The 17,494-nt window shown below is 47.4% G+C and overlaps 7 protein-coding genes across 7 annotated transcripts; 3 read left to right on the top strand and 4 right to left on the bottom strand.

Annotated features, from left to right (window-relative positions):
- Positions 1–530: 530 nt before the first annotated feature.
- Positions 531–2,484, bottom strand: EYB26_007148 (uncharacterized protein; the record flags this gene model as incomplete). The annotated part of the gene is made up of 2 exons (XM_054266420.1): positions 531–2,051; positions 2,110–2,484. 2 exons carry the CDS (start codon positions 2,482–2,484, stop codon positions 531–533), a joined length of 1,896 nt encoding a protein of 631 aa, XP_054122395.1.
- Positions 2,485–3,107: 623 nt separating this feature from the next.
- Positions 3,108–3,859, top strand: EYB26_007147 (uncharacterized protein; the record flags this gene model as incomplete). Its single annotated transcript, XM_054266419.1, has 4 exons — positions 3,108–3,204; positions 3,261–3,510; positions 3,600–3,723; positions 3,782–3,859. The coding sequence occupies 4 exons, from the start codon at positions 3,108–3,110 to the stop codon at positions 3,857–3,859; spliced, it is 549 nt and encodes a 182-aa protein (XP_054122394.1).
- Positions 3,860–4,428: 569 nt separating this feature from the next.
- EYB26_007146 (uncharacterized protein) lies at positions 4,429–6,325 on the top strand (the record flags this gene model as incomplete). The annotated part of the gene is made up of 2 exons (XM_054266418.1): positions 4,429–5,077; positions 5,136–6,325. 2 exons carry the CDS (start codon positions 4,429–4,431, stop codon positions 6,323–6,325), a joined length of 1,839 nt encoding a protein of 612 aa, XP_054122393.1.
- A 240-nt stretch (positions 6,326–6,565) lies between these two features.
- EYB26_007145 (uncharacterized protein) lies at positions 6,566–9,054 on the bottom strand (the record flags this gene model as incomplete). The annotated part of the gene is made up of 4 exons (XM_054266417.1): positions 6,566–8,267; positions 8,322–8,563; positions 8,621–8,965; positions 9,019–9,054. The coding sequence occupies 4 exons, from the start codon at positions 9,052–9,054 to the stop codon at positions 6,566–6,568; spliced, it is 2,325 nt and encodes a 774-aa protein (XP_054122392.1).
- A 516-nt stretch (positions 9,055–9,570) lies between these two features.
- On the top strand, positions 9,571–12,556 carry EYB26_007144 (uncharacterized protein; the record flags this gene model as incomplete). The annotated part of the gene is made up of 3 exons (XM_054266416.1): positions 9,571–9,744; positions 9,801–9,828; positions 9,891–12,556. 3 exons carry the CDS (start codon positions 9,571–9,573, stop codon positions 12,554–12,556), a joined length of 2,868 nt encoding a protein of 955 aa, XP_054122391.1.
- A 258-nt stretch (positions 12,557–12,814) lies between these two features.
- Positions 12,815–14,254, bottom strand: EYB26_007143 (uncharacterized protein; the record flags this gene model as incomplete). Its single annotated transcript, XM_054266415.1, has 1 exon — positions 12,815–14,254. One exon carries the CDS (start codon positions 14,252–14,254, stop codon positions 12,815–12,817), a length of 1,440 nt encoding a protein of 479 aa, XP_054122390.1.
- Positions 14,255–15,697: 1,443 nt separating this feature from the next.
- On the bottom strand, positions 15,698–17,306 carry EYB26_007142 (uncharacterized protein; the record flags this gene model as incomplete). The annotated part of the gene is made up of 2 exons (XM_054266414.1): positions 15,698–17,183; positions 17,251–17,306. 2 exons carry the CDS (start codon positions 17,304–17,306, stop codon positions 15,698–15,700), a joined length of 1,542 nt encoding a protein of 513 aa, XP_054122389.1.
- Between the last annotated feature and the right edge of the window lie 188 nt (positions 17,307–17,494).

Raw genomic sequence — 17,494 nt, 5'->3', positions numbered from 1 at the left:
CCGGAGCTATCAAAGCGAGGGGAAGGCAGAATCTATCTCTTACGACAAGATTCATGACCGAGAATCCCACCTTCTCCTTTCTTCTAGCCGGACGTCCTATTAATCAAACATTTGATACTTTCCCATCGTTCCTGCAATTGCAGACCTTGACCTTCGAAAGACTTGTGCCATGCATCCCCTGTCATCGGCCACTTTTTCGGTTTACTCTTGATCGATCCATGTCCATTTGCATTTATCCATTTCAGCCAGGCGTTTTCATGATTGTGGATTGTGTTAGGGTTAGGGGGGTTATCATAGCTTTGCTTCATCAAATAGACTTTTTTTTCGAGATGATAATGACTATTGTTGCTTGAACATTGAATGTGAAAACAGAAACTTTTTGTATTTGATCCCAATCATCTATGCCGCTTGATGAATTAAAGTATGTACAGTTGTACCTTCCAGACAAAGTAGGTAGGTAAGAAAAGAAAAATGCGACCCGATCAATGCTAGTTATATAATGTATCAAATCAAGATATGTATAGCCCCTTCTATTCCGCCACCGCAGCCTCCAATTCTATCTGCTCATGATCCACATTATCGAAAAACGGCACCTCGAAGACAACTGCTCCATTCCGGCCTTGGGCACTTGGGCCCTCGTAATGGTTTTGTGCGAAAGGTTGTGCTCGACTGTATCGGTGCTCTTTGCCCAGTGCGGCAACAATACATAATCCGCGCGTGTTTGACATGTCTGCTTCTGTCGAGGACGATTTCTGTCCTGATTTCTTTTTGGACTTTGTTGCTCCGATCTTGGCGGTTTCGGGTCGTCGTTCAAAGACTGCAATGCTGTTTACCACGCCTTTGAGGAGTGGTTCTCCCGACTTTTGTTCTTGTTGGGAGTCGAGTTCCATGGTATCTGTAGTTTCTGGTTGTTCGGAGGAGTCACCGTTGGTGAAGAATGTGTGTTTTGGTTGGGGCGTTGCTGGGACAGACCCTACAGGGCCGAGGGAGATGAGTGTTCTTTTGTCGTCTGATACGCGCCATGCTCGAATCCAACCGTCCCAACTTCCGCTGAGGACGATATCTGTACCGGGCACTGTGGCCAGTGCTGTGATCCATCGTGGCATGGGGCGCAAGAAGCGGATGTTGCGAGCTGCAGTCTCGGGGTCTGCTTCAGATGATACCTTTTCAGGAGGCGGTATTGGATCGACTCCATGTGCAAGCTGGATGGTATGTAGAGGCTTTTTCTTATGGATAGACCACAGCGATAACGAGCCAGAATCGGAACCCGTAACGAAGTGTGTGGGCGGTACAACAGCCACACAGTCGATAACATTGTTTTGGTATTCTTCCTTTTTGGATGATTCACCACGGAACACGAGTTGCGTTTCGTCAATGACTTTCCACAGACGTGCCGTTCGGTCACGGGCTCCAACGCTGACGCATTGGTCTGTCATCATTGATGCCACCGAGGAGACGTGGTCTTGGTGTCCGAATAGAGTCTCAACGTACGCATGTCCTCCAGCGCTGAGAGACCATGTTTTTATTGTGCGGTCAAAAGAACCAGAAAACAATTGTTCTCCGGAGCTGTGTGAAGAGATGTGACGCGTAAACGAGAGACTGCTGATGGAGTCCCGATGCTGTGTAAATGTTTTCATAGGAGCCAGAGTTTCGGCATCCCAAATTATTAATTTCTTATCTTCACCTCCTGTAGCAAGATATCTACCGGATGGCGATACCGCGAGAGTCAATATGGTTCCAGTATGTCCTTGAGGTTCTTTACTGCCGCGAACTTTCTTTAGACCTTTGACAAATTTTAGTTGAATTGGTTTCTTCTTTCCAGGGTGGTCTGGCCGTTTCCTTTCCGTATTGTTCTGTGTAGTTTGTGGCATTTTGGGAGATATCAACTCCCACTTGATGAGCGTTCGGTCCTTTGAAACGGTGTATGCGAACGGAGGGTGTATAGCAACAGCGGTAGTAGTCTGAGTATCGGCTCGGAAGAAAGAATGCGAAGCGTTAGAGAAATTGAGTTGAGATGCGATCTTTCGAAATATGCGACCTTTCGCTTCGTCCTGTAGATAAACTGATTAGATTGTGCCATCTATAATTGATGCTCGAGTTGTAACATACCACATCCTCTTTCAATCGTTCAGCAATAAGATCACGGTCAATCTCAGTAGCATCGAACCCAGCCTCATCAACCTCTTCACGAATATTCTCCAAATATCTTTCTGCAAGCTTCAATCTTCGCTCTGCGGCTGTTTCGCCCTCGTCCGAATCTTCTGAAGTTGCATCGTCCGGAAGATCAGACCCCGAGACCTCCTCGTCGTCTTCGAGATCACTTCCCGATATAGATTCGTCCTCGGATTCTTGCCTTCGGCGTGATGCATCCTCTCGAGCATCTCCCTTTGCTGCAACTCCCCGCTTCTTTGATCCAGGTGCGGCCACACGATCATCTCTCTTCCGCTTGCGCTGGGACGCTGGGATTGTGAAAAAGGACGACATGGTGTTTTCGCAGAAACGCAAGGACAAATATCTGATCCTTCCGTAGGCGCCGCAACAACTATTCTACTAGATAGAATAGGTCTGGGTTGAATCGACCGTCGTATTTGTTGTAGCTCTAACTTTTTTTTTCTTGTATTCCGTATACAAATCTTTTTTTTCTTAGCACGATTGGTCCGTGCCGCGAAATCTTGGCGGGCTTTGCTGGTGCCGGAGCCCGGACAAATAATAACGCCTAAATCAAGGGCCCAGCAGGCGGCTGTTTGCTCTGTTTGCTGCCCCCAGCTCTCTCCGACGTAGCTCTGCTAGGCGTCAAGCTCTATCCCATCCATCATCTACCAGCCATCACGATATCCTGAACCTCATCTCTGCGAAAGATATTGCTCCTATCCGTTCGAGCAGATACCTTGACTTGCTTACTTTGGTTATAAGTCAACCTTGATCCCGGCTATATTTCGACTGAGCTTTGTCACGACGTTAAGAACCGATTACCTATCAGAATGTAAGGAGCTCCATCATTCGTTGCAACGCATTCGGGAAAGCTTATAATCAATGTTTTTGACAGGGAGGTCCTACTCGGAATTACTGGAAAGGACTTCGTCATCATCGCAGCCTCCAAGGCTGCCATGAGAGGCCCAACTGTCCTCAAGGCTACAGACGACAAGACTCGGAATCTGAACCAACACACCTTGATGGCATTTTCTGGCGAGCCGGGTGACGGAGGTAATACCCGACTCGAGTGCTGCTGTTGATGCATAGACGCTAATGATTTCCTTCAGTGCAATTCGCCGAATACATCCAAGCCAACGTCCAGCTATATTCGATGCGCAACGACACCGAACTCAGCCCAGCTGCCGTCGGAAACTTCGTTCGAGGAGAGCTTGCACGAGCCCTGCGTTCACGAAACCCATATACTGTCAACTTGTTGCTTGGTGGTGTCGATGCCATTACCAACACCCCTAGTCTTTACTGGGTAGACTACCTAGCATCTCTTGCTGAGGTCCCATATGCCGCACACGGATATGCCCAGTACGTATTGCACTTGAGTTTGAAGGAAACACTTGACTTCACGCGCTTCTGTTGAGAACTTTGGATGGAAGTGGCTAACGCCAAACCAGATATTACTGCCTCTCAATCCTTGATAAACACCATCACCCAGATATTGATTTAGAGCAAGGCTTGAAACTCTTGAACCTTTGCACGGACGAGTTGAAGCGAAGATTACCTATTGACTTCAAAGGAGTAAGCACTTTCGCAAGCATTTGACTTCATGGAACCCCGATAATTAACTGTTTTGCAGGTTCTAGTCAAGGTTGTCACGAAGGATGGAATTGAAGAAATCAATTATGATAACGAAAGGAAAGTGGCGATTGCATAATGATCATCAATCCTGCCTGGTGCAGCGTTGTATCATAGCATTCACTGTTCTTAGGATACAAAGTTCTTAGAAATAGTCTTTCCTTGTTTTGACGAATTCCTTGATATGTTTCGAAATCACCAGGCTTGCTCGTATATGTAGGGGTATTCCTGGAGTAAGATCTCTTTGTTCTCGATACCAGTTTCATTCCATGCAACTAAGCTTCGGCGTTCGACGTCCCATAAGTACCGGTTGATATGGAGATATGGAAGCTCAATCGAGGACAGTAGCTTGTGGGACCTTCAATATCATGATTCGATATGTTTCGAGCACAAATTAATAATATGTTAGAATTCAACCATCGCTTTAGATACTCATCAATCAAAATTACGTGCCATTCAGACTAATGATTGTTTGGAAGATGGTGTTTAAGCAAAAAGATGATGAGGTCAGAGTCGATACGTGTTTGGACTGTTTGCACTAGCGGGAGCTTCACCAGGACTTTTTGTTTCACTCAATCCAGTCGCATTTGTCCGCTTATCCTGTGGACAAAAACAACGTCTCGACATATTCCACAATAAAATAGAACCATGGCGAAACGACAGGCAGATGCCGACCTCGAACAAGAGCTCAGCTTGAACTCGCCCGCCTCTAAAAAACCACGTTTCGCTGAAGCCGATTCCCGCAATGGTCATCTGAATGGTCGCGAGTGGGAGCAAGATGAACGCAATCAACAAGACATCCTCGCCGCTGCCGATCTGGAAGCAGCAGAAATGCAAGAAGCTGAACAAGATCGACCGGAATCTCCAGAAGCCGACGATGACGAAGAAGAAGCACAACTCGCAGTCCCGCAACGCCAGTCGCAACCAGTCGAAGGGTACGGTGATCTGTACCTAGACACAATCAATCGCGCCGTGTTAGATTTTGACTTCGAGAAGCTTTGCTCGGTGTCGTTATCCAACATAAATGTTTATGCCTGCTTGGTATGTGGTAAATACTTCCAGGGGCGAGGCAATAAGTCTCATGCATATTTTCATGCGCTGGAAATTGGCCACCATGTGTTTGTAAACATGGAGACGAAGAAGGTCTACGTTCTGCCTGAGGGCTACGAAGTGAAGAGCAAAAGTTTGGATGATATAAAATATGTCGTGGACCCGACTTTCACGAAGAATGATGTGTTGAAGCTTGATAAAGAAGTCCGCGATGCCTGGGATCTGCTTGGGAAGAAATACCGGCCTGGTAAGAGCCTTCCTCGTCACAAATGAAGTTTTCGATCACTGACTCGAATTCTTGATAGGATATGTTGGAATGAACAACATCAAAGCGAACGATTACTTGAATGTCGTTGTTCAGGTCCTCGCACACGTCACGCCGATTCGCAATTTTTTCCTCCTTCAAAACTTCCCGGTCCCAGGATCCCCTCAACTATCCGTCAGATTCAGCACTTTGGTGCGCAAATTATGGAATCCCAAGGCATTCAAGTCACACGTATCACCTCACGAACTGCTCCAAGAAATCGCTCTGCGTTCTTCGAAGCGGTTTACCCTCACCCATCAGTCAGACCCCGTTGAGTTCCTTTCATGGTTCTTGAACAATCTCCATCTCACTCTCGGCGGGTCCAAAAAGCCGTCAAAAGCACCAACAAGCGTCATTCAACAAGCCTTTCAAGGGCATTTGCGAATTGAAAGTCAGGCTATCACGGCGCATTCCGATACCACAAACTCTCGATTAGTTTTTGCCGAATCAAGTGAAACAAACACACAAACATCTCCCTTTTTAATCCTTACCCTCGACCTCCCACCTACACCTCTGTTTCAATCTGCAAACAGAGAGTCTATCATCCCTCAGATCCCGTTGACGACACTCCTCAACAAGTACAACGGTATAACCGCATCTGAGAAACTCTCTCATCGTGTCCGTCATCGACTCCTACACCCTCTCCCCCCATATCTCCTCTTCCACATCAAACGCTTTAGCAAGAATAAATTCGTGTCCGAGCGAAACCCAACCATTGTCACATTCCCCTCCCCACGATCACTGGATATGTCACCATATGTCGAGCCAAACCCCCAACTCTGGCCCCCCGGTGAACCAATCATATACGACCTCGTCTCAAATATCATCTTAGACGCAAACGCGCCAACCCCCGGGGCCGGGGAGGATACCTCTGCTGCAGCAGATAAAGGTCTCGCAGCCGCCGGTGGTGCAGGAAACAAGAACGCCTCTTCTGCAGCAACAACTGGCGCTGGTGCCGGTAGCGAGAAAGTCTCATGGCTGGTCCAGTTACATGATAAAGCGATGGCGGCTGAAAATGCCAAACATCAACAGCAGCAGGCGCAACAACGGGGACCGGAGTGGCTTGAGATTCAGGATCTGTATGTTCAGCGGACAGAGAGCGAGACACTGTTTACGAGGGAGTCATATTTGATGGTTTGGGAGAGGAGGAAGACTTCTGGGATGAAGAAGGGTAAAGGCGCGGCGAAATGAACTTTGTAGTCAATGAAGATGGTGAACTAGGTGATGATATGTCAGATACTTAGCATTGTACTTTTGTGTAAAATAGATGACTGTCGGGTATTATGAAAAGATGAATTCAAATGAGATGAATTAAACAAGCCCAGACGATGCCCGTGTCTTGGACACCATATTGAATGATGCAGTCAACCTTCAGTATATGGATCAACGCCATGCAAACCCCAATTCACAACTATAAATACATGTATAATCCTACAATTTCCCCCAGTTAAACACCCTTTTCCCAATTCCAATAGCAGTAGCGGAGCACACCCCAAGGATTGTGCCGCTAATACCCATCTGAATGCCTTGTATCAGAGTAAGTTTGCACATATAAGCAACCATGTCCCGTCTACCCCCACCACCAGCAAAGTCATTAAGGCCACGGATATCGGAAAATGGAACGAGACTATGACCACCATAGACGGAGGCAAGCTGTGACGATAGGTAGGCTCTCGCCAGAGAACGATAGAAGAATGATTCGAATGGGATGAATATGATGCCGCTGATTATTGAGGCTAAATGGTGCGCCAATGCATCGGCAGGATACGAGGAGAGGACTGTGACGCGTTGTTTGTTAACATCAGAGCGGTTCTCATTGGGGGACCTCCACGGAACTAGGTCAGTAGGTAGGTCAGAGGCTGATGCTTCAGTGCCGGCATCCGATAATGCATCCATGCCGAGCTGATGCGTAGGACTTTGCAAGGGTTCCTCGACAACATGCGGTAAGATGGGCTCTAGTTCCCCGTTCCCAAATTCCAGCTCCGTATTGATTGTTTCCCATCGGTGCTCGTTTGAGGCAACAGCATCAGCCGTGGTGGCAAGTTGCTCTAATTCATCAATGTCCCGTCTCACTTGTTCTAGGACTACCTCAGAGTCAATTTGGGACTCATCAAGAGGAATCGGCCATTCGTGTAGCGCGGTATCACCACGCTCAATTTCAACGACAGGCTCAAGATTGTCTTGTCCATTCGAGCCTCGACTGTCTTGAAGTGACAGTTCCATGGTCGTCGTGAATGGATTTTGGCGAGTTAAAGATGCACGAATGCGTGGAGAAGCTAGTGGCGATTCCGGGGTTTGAGGCCGCGAAAGCAATGTGTTAGATCGCGAATCTTGATCATAGTCTTGAAATGGAATCCAAGACCCAGATACTTGGTCTTGGACAATTTCGCCTCTTTCGGCACGCTCCACAGGATGTACTTCATTTATGGTATTCGGGGTGATTTCGCCTGGCGAATGAGTCAATTGTTCATTTGTTAGTGTCTGATCGGGGACAAGAGAAGCTGGTATATTGGCGTTTGATATTGCATCGGTGGATAATACTGGCATTTGATCAAGGTTGTTCTGTAGGGAAGACGAGAAGAGGATGTCTTCGTGAACGGTGACAATATCGTTGTGACTGAGGCAGACACTTGGATTCTCATCAGAATCATCATGGTTATAACCAAGCCAACGGAACAACCGGTTTTGTAATTCTCGCAACTCTTCTCGAATGTCTTCCATCAAACTCAATTTGCTTCGACGAGTTTCTTCCTCCATGCGCCGCCCCGCTATTGGTAGTGTCCATTCAAGGAGATCATTTTCTGTGGCAACCTGAATGGAGATCTCATCAGGTCTCTCTTGTTTAGGCAAATGTCTTCTGATCAGTCGATATATCTTCTCTTCAACGTATGGCCGAACAAGAACATAAATGAATGCGAATGCAAAGGGCGTTGCTGCTAGATGCGATGCAAAGCGTCCAAGCGAAATAAGAGAGAAGTCGGGCGGTAGAGATGGACTTTGAATTAGAGAGTATCTGGTCAATGGGATCAGGAATTCGGGTCTTGGGTAAACGTTATGAGGGATGAGGTGGAGAGTCTGAAGAATGCAGAACATGTGTATTTGCTCGAAGAATACGAACGAAACAAGACGTGCTCTGAGATCTCAAGTTAGTTTCTATAGCAGCAGACCGTAGAGATAAGGTACTTACGAGGAACGAATCATGGAGAAGCAGCCCTCCAGAAGTCGAGTATAAGAGTGGTTGAGGTACGACGTAAGCTTGTCCTGGACGTAGCCAAGAAGGGGTTCGAACAATTGTGTTCTGCATATAGGCAATATTATTCTGGCGGCCCAGAGAGGCATGCCTGCAAAAAATCCAGCAGGCCATCCGAACCTTTGGTACTCGGACTTGAACAAGCGAATAAGTGGGATATTGGTGTAGCTTTTGAAGGTCTAATATGCAGTCAGATGCAAAGTATAATTTACAGCCCTGGAAAGAATCACACTTACCTGGATACGGCGGCTTAGCGAGGCAACCCACCAAGATCCAAAGAAATGTACAGCATGGTCAAAGGCTACTATAACCAGACCGTAATCATTTTCAGCCGTGACAGCATTAACGCTTTTCTTGTCTTTCAAGAGGCCTGTACGGCCAGCTTCACCACTGACCACAACTCCCATGGTTGATAGAACATCGTTCTTTGCTCGCCGAAGCTCGCGAGCCAAGGCCTTGGACTCGGGAAAGATAGGATGACCTCTTTCATCATACTGTTGGACATATCCGTCCGAGTTGCGACTGTGAGATGTTTCATTTTGTGAGTCGCTTGGATCAGGTGGCTCATACGGAGAGCGCCCCTACAATCTTGTTAGACTAACATGAACCAAAACAATAAGTGAGCATGACTTACCAAAGCCAGCCGAATTATATATGGTTGGCGGCCCATCGCCTAGCCAATCACTTGTAAATTTCCGACTGAAGATTGTGTGCAACCATTTCATGCAGATATTGAGAAAAACTTCTGTTGGATTTTGAAGCTTTCCATGCAATCTTATGAGAAGCAATAATTGATTTATTGATGAACAATGCTTGTTTTATTCATGTAGTTGATTGATGAGGTGAAGTTTGTCGTCTTGAGAGATTGAATTAGGCAAGATGGCGCCTTCCCAGAAGAAGACGGCGTCGTGCACAGACCACACCTTATTTCGGCCCGCAAGAAACAACCAGTGCAAACAGTGCAAACCCTTCAAAAGTTTCTCAAAAAAAAAAAAGCCCGCCGCGGAAGTAGAAGCATCTCGTTAGGAAAGTCACAGTCAAGCAAAAGACGACAACCAACGATTTCTCAAGGTCATTCTTCGGTTATCAAACTTTTGTGCATATTGGTTTTTCTTTGCGCTTGGAATCGGTAATGCGAACATAATTGAGCTGAAATCGACTTGTCAGACACCTGACCCATCCCAATATGTCGAGGATCAATGCAAAAACCACATTTGAGGCGTCGCGAACGCTGCGCCCTATCTACACAGGAGGAAGCACATCACTAGATGCCAGCGGCCGCATCCTTGCAACGTGTGTCGGAGAAGATGCGCTCATTGTGGATCTTACTACAGGCAACCAGTTGGCCAGCCTGGAAGGTGTAAGGTATCCGGTTAAACCCTCTCAGTTGTCAATGGACTAATGGCTTTTATATAGGATGGAGAACTTATTACTAGCTTAGCAAGTGAGTCGGTTATCTCTTTATAATTTGATTGATTCAAACTAATATTTTGTTCTTTCCTCTAGTCACACCGTCGGCATCTCACGTTGTCGTCTGCTCGAGATCTATGTCCATGCGCTTTTACTTTTTGACATCTTTCGACATCAACGGCAAAGGCTCAATAGAAACTACTCTGCTAAGAACTGTCAAAGCTCACACCTCTCCCGTGGTCACTACATCCATCGATCCAACTGGTACTCTTCTAGCCACTGGAGGTTCCGACGGATCTATCAAAGTATGGGATATTAGGGGCGGATTTATTACACATACATTTCACGGACATGGAGGAGTGGTAACCGCACTCAATTTCTTCGAAGCCATTACAAACGTGGATGAGCACAACGGAGCCAAACGAACCAAGAAACAGAAGGATGGCGAGGAGGAAGAGACAGAAAAATCCATAACAATCCGGCTAGCATCTGGTGACGAAGAGGGCAAAGTGCGAGTTTGGGATCTGCACAAGAAAAAACCGATTGCTTCCTTAGAGTCACATGTTTCGGTGGTGCGCAGTTTGTCCTATTCTCCAGTCGAGAATGCACTGCTTTCGGCATCCCGCGACAAAACAGTTATAATCTGGGATGCGCGAACTTGGAAAAGTCGTCGCATAATACCAGTTTTAGAAAGTATAGAGTCCGCTGGATTCATCTCCGGCAGCGGTCTTTGCTTCACTGGTGGCGAGCAAGGTGTTTTGCGCATTTGGGATGCCAACAGAGGAGGAGAAATCATCCAACAACAGGAAGATGGATCCGAAACCGACGCTATTGTTACAACCCAATATGCTCCAGGATTGCCGTTTGTTGTTACTGTTCATGCAGATCAAACACTCCGTCTCCATTCTATTGAACCTTTAGCAGATTACAAACCAGGCTCGTCGTTAGAACCTTTGCCAATTATCAGAAGAATTTCTGGAAACGATGATGAAGTCATCGACTTGGCTTATGTTGGCCCAGAGAGATCGCTCCTGGCAATGGCGACAAATACTGAAAGCATTCGTGTTGTGTCTATCACAGTCCCTGACCAGAACGCGCAACAAAACGCAACTAGTGATAGCTATTTTGGAGCCGATGTCACATACTTGGAGGGACACGAAGATATCATTATCTGTCTGGACGCTGATTGGTCTGGATATTGGCTCGCTACCGGGGCCAAAGATAACACAGCACGTCTCTGGCGTCTTGATCCCGCAACTTCATCTTATACATGTGCGGCAGTCCTAACAGGACATGCTGAATCACTAGGAGCAATTGCACTTCCGCGCACTCCCCCTCCAGCCGGATCAAAAGCTCACAACGACCCCTTGAACCACCCTCCCGCATTCATCTTCACGGGTTCTCAAGATCGGACCATCAAGAAATGGGACACTAGTAAATTAGGTGTCTCACAATCAACTCCCAAGGCAGCATATACCAGAAAAGCGCACGAAAAAGACATCAATTCCTTGGATGTCAACTATACAGCAACATTGTTTGCCTCTGCTTCACAGGATCGAACTGTCAAGATCTGGTCTGCAGAAGACGGATCGGTGGTTGGTGTCCTTCGTGGCCACAAGCGAGGAGTATGGTCTGTTCGATTCTCGCCCCGTGAAATGCCCATTATCAGCTCAAATGCTGGTACCAGCACCAGTCGCGGCTTGATTGCAACAGGTTCAGGTGACAAGACCGTCAAGATCTGGAACTTGGCCGACTTCAGTTGTCTTCTCACATTTGAGGGTCATACAAACAGTGTCCTGAAAGTGATTTGGCTACCGCCTTCGCAACTGTCGTCTGAAAATGATGCAGATGGAGATGAGTCCAAGACCCAGGCTCGCCCACTTCTTGCCTCTTCTGCTGCAGATGGTTTGGTGAAGATTTGGTCTCCTTATAGCGGTGAATCAGAAGCCACTCTTGACAACCACACAGACAGGGTCTGGGCTCTCGCTTCCCCGACACCCTCCGGATCTCGATCTGATGTCATATCACCATCAATTTCTCCATACTCGTTGATTTCAGGAGCTGCTGACTCCACCGTCACTTTCTGGACGGATACAACCTCTGCCACCCTGACTGCAGCCGTGTCTGCCAACTCCGCTCGCATTGAGCAAGACCAGCAATTACAGAATTATATCCGTACCGGCGCATACAGAGAAGCTATCACACTCGCTCTTCAACTCAATCACCCTGCTCGACTACTTTCACTATTCACCGCCGCCATTGATGAGAGTGACGGAAAAAAGAGCGAGAAAGACGGAGATAACAATACCGACTCTGAGTTGACTGGAAACAGCTCTGTGGACCAAGTGCTGCAGTCCCTCGATCAAGATAATCTATACCTCTTACTCCTCCGTCTTCGTGATTGGAATACAAACGCCCGCACCGCAAAAGTTGCTCAACGCATTCTTTACACTCTTGTTCGCTCATACCCAGCATCAACATACATTGAACTCGCAAACCGCCCACCTCCCGCAACCGCTACCCAGGGCAAGCGAAGCCGAAAAGATGTCGGCGGTTTGTCATTGAAGGAGATATTCAACGCTTTGTCGTCGTACACTGATCGACACTATCGACGGGTTGAAGAACTTGTGGACGAGAGTTATCTTGTTGAATGGATTCTGGATGAGATGGAGGGTGGTATGGGTCTAGTGTCTGGTGTGTCCGCGGACAAGACTGCTGATAACCTTTCTGGACAGGAGGATGTTGTTATGCTTGAAGTATGATGAACAAAAAGTTTTTTGTGGCGTTATTTGAAATTTGAGGAGGAGTTTTGTGTATATAGATACACCTCGTGTGCATTTGCATTGGATGACTAGCTAGGTATATATCGTGATTCTATTGTGCTTTTAGCATTTTCATGATGATCTAATCAAACATGTTCTCATGATTATTTACTTGACCACCTTCCGGGTATACTGTCCGTTCTAATTATATAAAACGGACAAGAAATGGTATATTCTAAAACTTCCTTGTACAATCAATCATCTGTGACGATCCCTGTCCCTGTTCCTGTCCCTATCTGAACGTGTACGATCCGAATCACGATCTCTGACTCGAGTGGGACGATGATCTTCATCCCGTCTCGAGTATCCAGAATCACGATGACCTCGATCCCTAGATCGTCGCCTGCTTTGATAATCATTATCGTCCCTATCACGATACAGCCGATGGTCCCGAGAAGACCGTTTGCCATCATCCTCGTCATCATCATAACGGCGACGATCATGAGCCCCAGAGGATCGACTTCGATTTCTTCGCTTATCGTGTCGCCTCCTGCGATCACGGTCTGTATCACTTTCATTGTCATAACGGCGCGAAAGCTCTTTATCCCGGCCATTCGAATGAGATGATCGTTCATCTGATCTGCCGTTCGCCTTTCTTTCGCTAGGCTCTTTTTGACGTAATTTGAACTCTTCCTCGGTCAAACATTCACCTGTCGTCTTGCTTTTCATGACAACGGGCATGTAGACTCCTTCTGTGCTTCCACTCCCATCGCCACCTTTCCTAGAGCCCTTGCGCATCGCGGCTTTTCCCCAGGCACCGATTTCAACTTCAGCGCCTTTGGCACCTCCAATATCCTTTGCGCCGATTCCTAAAAATCCGGGTCGGCGTGCCGGCACACGAGCTTCCTTTGCGGCAGTCGTATCTCCGTAATCTCCTCGTCCGATAGCTTGCCCTTCCTTCCAGCCCATACCTCTTAACAGGGCTGCTCCAAACTCTTCGACTGGGACCGCCTCATATGCATCCAAGCTTGCTTGGTCGGGACGAGTAGCGACATCTGCACGGAATGAGCTTGCTTCATCGTATCGGCCTTGATTTCTGGTTGACTCGATCACTAAATCAGACCGCCTTGTCGTTTCACCACCTTCACTCTCCCGAATGAGTGCTTGCAGCGCGATTTCATCTTGCGTAAGAGGTGCGCGAGGTTCAGGTTCGGATATAGGAGCAGTGTTTGCCATAGCCACGTCCGACTGTCTTTCATCGGCGCCCTCATTCTGCGCAGGGGCAAGGCTAAGGCCGTAAGTCATGCTTGGAGTTTCGGTCTCGACAACTGCCACATTTCCAGCAGCTTGCGCCTGCACTTCTTGCGGAAGTAAATTTCTGCTCCTCCGGTTGGTCCCCGGTCGATCGCGCCAGTTGTTTCTGCTTTCCACTTTGATGACGAGAGGTTCTTTTTCTTTTGGCGCATTCTTACTGATTGCTCCACCCATATCGAAACCTGTCACTTCTTCGGCCACAGGAAACTCCTCCTCTTCGTCGGATTCATCATGACTTATGTGATGACGGTGATGCCTCAGCGATGAGCTAACACGAGGTCTTGCGCTTTGGGGGGGAGTGTGTAACGGTTTTCTGGACGTGTTTGAAAAGGATACGGCGAACGGTTTCGACGTACCAGAGCCGCCATGTTTCGGTGGGGGCATGATTGATGTCGATTGCACCCAGATGCGGAGCGACTTGAAGTATATTAGTCTAATTCCGGTCACAAGGTTGTTCGCTTCGGCTGGTAGAGTCTACAGGCAAGAGCGCGTGCCTTCGATAGTCGCGATCCAAAGATTTTCCGCGACAGTGGCGATTCTGGCCAAACTTCTATCCACACACCATGAATTAGTGGTGTCTTAAATTGCCATGGACATTTTATTGGCAGGGAAAGTCATATAAATAAAATCTCAGTCACAGAATGTGAATCAAGTAAAAAGTCGAAGAATTTGGGTTGATTTTATGAAAGGAAGCCACAAAGTTGTTAGGCTTCTGCTTATCTTATCGGAGGTCACGAGACTTGTCCAGACAATGATGTCAGGCCACCTTAGGTATAGGGCAGCGACGCCTACCCCTAAACTTCTCCCCGCAAGAATTTCTCTCTAGGCGCATTTGTACTACTCGCCCATCGATATGTACATGCATTTATGATTGTAGAAATTCCTTTCAGAACATTCTAGACAGGTAAGTCAATGAATATGACAGTTATATTATGATCAACTATTAAGATTATTGACTAATGGACAAACCAGGCTCATGTCTGCGTTGTACTTAATGGAACCATTTGGTATCAACCATGAACCCAATCAGGCCAGAAGATTGAGCACACATCGTGCTCCGTCATTGTTCCATGAAGAAGGGACCTTGAGAGACTATGAATGGCGTTTCACTCGAGATAGGGACTGCCAAATCTGGCCATTGCCATTCTCCGGACCCTACGGCGTTCCGTTGTTCATACCATACATAGCCCCGACGCCAACAACACCAAGCGCTCCATAATTGGCAACTGTCTCCCATTCATAAGTGGACATATCGAACTGAAGTAAGGCGGTGAGGTGTTGGAACCGATGGCGTACAGGTATGCGACTCGGTCAGCCACGGCGTATCCCGGGGAAGTAACAGTCCCGTTGGCAAGACTTTCAATTTGAGTGATGAGTTGCGGATTCAAGATTGACATCTATCATCAGAAAATTTATCCCAAGCATTTCTCTATTGGGTACTGGTGGCCAATCCGAACAGCTGCGGAGCTCGACTCAACAGATCAACTCAATAAGGCAGCATCCAAGCTCCCCGCAAGATTGCAGGAAGGGAGGTGAATGATTTCAGCTCTCGGATACTCAAGTCTACCAAATCCTGGAGCACCCAGCTTGAGGCCGTTACGCTGGAGAACAGATTAGTGGCTGCTTTGACAGTCCTACAGTGACGACCCAAGACTGTCACAGATGCTTCGCACTGGCTTTGACAATGGTAGTTGCGGCAATAAAACCGATGGTAATGCGGTTTAAAGTGACGGCAAAAAAGAGGGGAGAGTATGCTGCCTAAAGCGCTATACCGATATTTCTTCAATCTCCATCAATATCTGCGGACGGTCAGCGGAACTCTTCGCATCAGATTGTGCAATGAATAGCAATCACCTTCTCAATATATCGTACTCCAACAACAATCCCGTCTTGATCCTCCAATTCTGCTGTAGTGCCAAATAAATTGGTCTCCTCTGGGTCAAGGCAACGTAAACAAGAAATCACTATATTGGTATACCTTGGCCCCATCAAGCCGGGCAACCTGTCGCTGGCCATTGAAACCAACTTTCGCTTGATTGAAAATGCGTCGTCTGTTCCAATCATCACACCAGCCTGTACCAGCTCTGGACCGGGTCCCATCGACTCGCCGTTTGGACACACAAACGAGCTCCAAAGGCCGAACTCAAGGAGACAGACACCCAGACTGTAGATATCGTGCTGCATAATATATGTATCTTCGGGTCGCGATCCCTGTCGTCTAGGATGACGATACAGGTTCGTCTCCCAGCGTGGATCGCCTTGGAGCTGAGACCCTGCAGCGGCTGGTCTGAATCTCTCAAAGCCAACGAGAAAGGAATGTCCAAGAACGGACGAATGGTCTTGAAACACAACAATCGTATCTGGTCGAATATTCTTGTGCACAAATCCGTACGTATGCACAAATGTGACTGATCGAGCCAGCTTCTTCGCGAGTTGGAATCGCTGGTCCAGTGGGTAGGTCGCTCCATGTAGGAGTAAGTCCCGGAGAGTCCTAGGGTTAAATAGTCCTGGGGGAATGGCAAAGACAAATTGGAATTGAGAACTCTCAGCCTGTTCATTAGCAATTGCTACGACGCCGTGGCATGCAAGAAGTCCGAACACCTCAGGATCAGCGTTCGAAAGCACTATGGCCAGGTCACGAACATGAATTATTGCGGTCGACATGTTGGTACCCGGGGGGTATGTTATTGTATCGATGAGAACAGCTTGGCCGTCATGCATATGCGAGACATAGGTCGTATACAATGAGAGATGCTGCCTGAGACCTTCAATCGATCTACCGTCGATGAATATGGATTTCCGCATCAGATAGGTATCCGTGGGTCTCATTGCCTCTCTGATGGCCTTCAGTTTTTCGGTAGGGCCATTATCTAGAGTCGTCCTGTGTTGCAAGTGCTGATCGATTGTCGAATCCGCCACGAGTGTCATCAAGTACCACGAAGGGTCAAATTTCGTCTGCCAGTCCTGCAAGTCCTGAATTGCCTGTTGGATTCCAGGCTTCAGCATAGCGGCTTTCAACTTTTTCACCGGAAGTCGGTTACTGTGGGAATCAGGGTTGTAAGTTTTTATATCTTTGCAGCCCAGCACACTATCCACCTTGGCCAAGGCTGCTTGCAATTTGTCCTGAAGGACTTGAAGGACCTGGTGATAGTGAGCCTGGAGACGCTCATCGAGCCTTTCCCAGATCTTCCTGACATATTCCAGCTGAATCTCTGTCTTTAGCCAGGAACCCTCGATAGATATTATCACTTCGCTGACATCCCGTTCGGCATGTTTGTAGTCTTTGTACTTTGCTAGCAGAAGTTTGCCGTATCTATTGATTTCTGGGATAAATATACGAAGACTTTAATGGAAGAGCGATAGCAATTTGGAACTCTTACTTGAGGCAAAGGTCCACTGTTCCTACGACAGCAAAAGTAAGTCCCGCAGGCTCCATGCTGATTCAACTGGCTAAAAGTTGAATGAGATCCCTATTACAGTTCCAGCCAAAGACAATGCCTGTGCACTATTATTGTTGTCCGGCTTAAAAGTGAGATAAATATGAACAAGAACGGATATGGAAAGAACAGTATAACGAAATCGGGTCCCAAAACGCGACTTTGAGGAGTCGGTTCGCAGCGTACC

This window comes from Talaromyces marneffei, chromosome 5 (genome assembly GCF_009556855.1).
Source record: "Talaromyces marneffei chromosome 5, complete sequence".
NCBI classification, from domain to species: domain Eukaryota; kingdom Fungi; phylum Ascomycota; class Eurotiomycetes; order Eurotiales; family Trichocomaceae; genus Talaromyces; species Talaromyces marneffei.
This window is presented reverse-complemented; position numbering and strand designations above follow the sequence as displayed.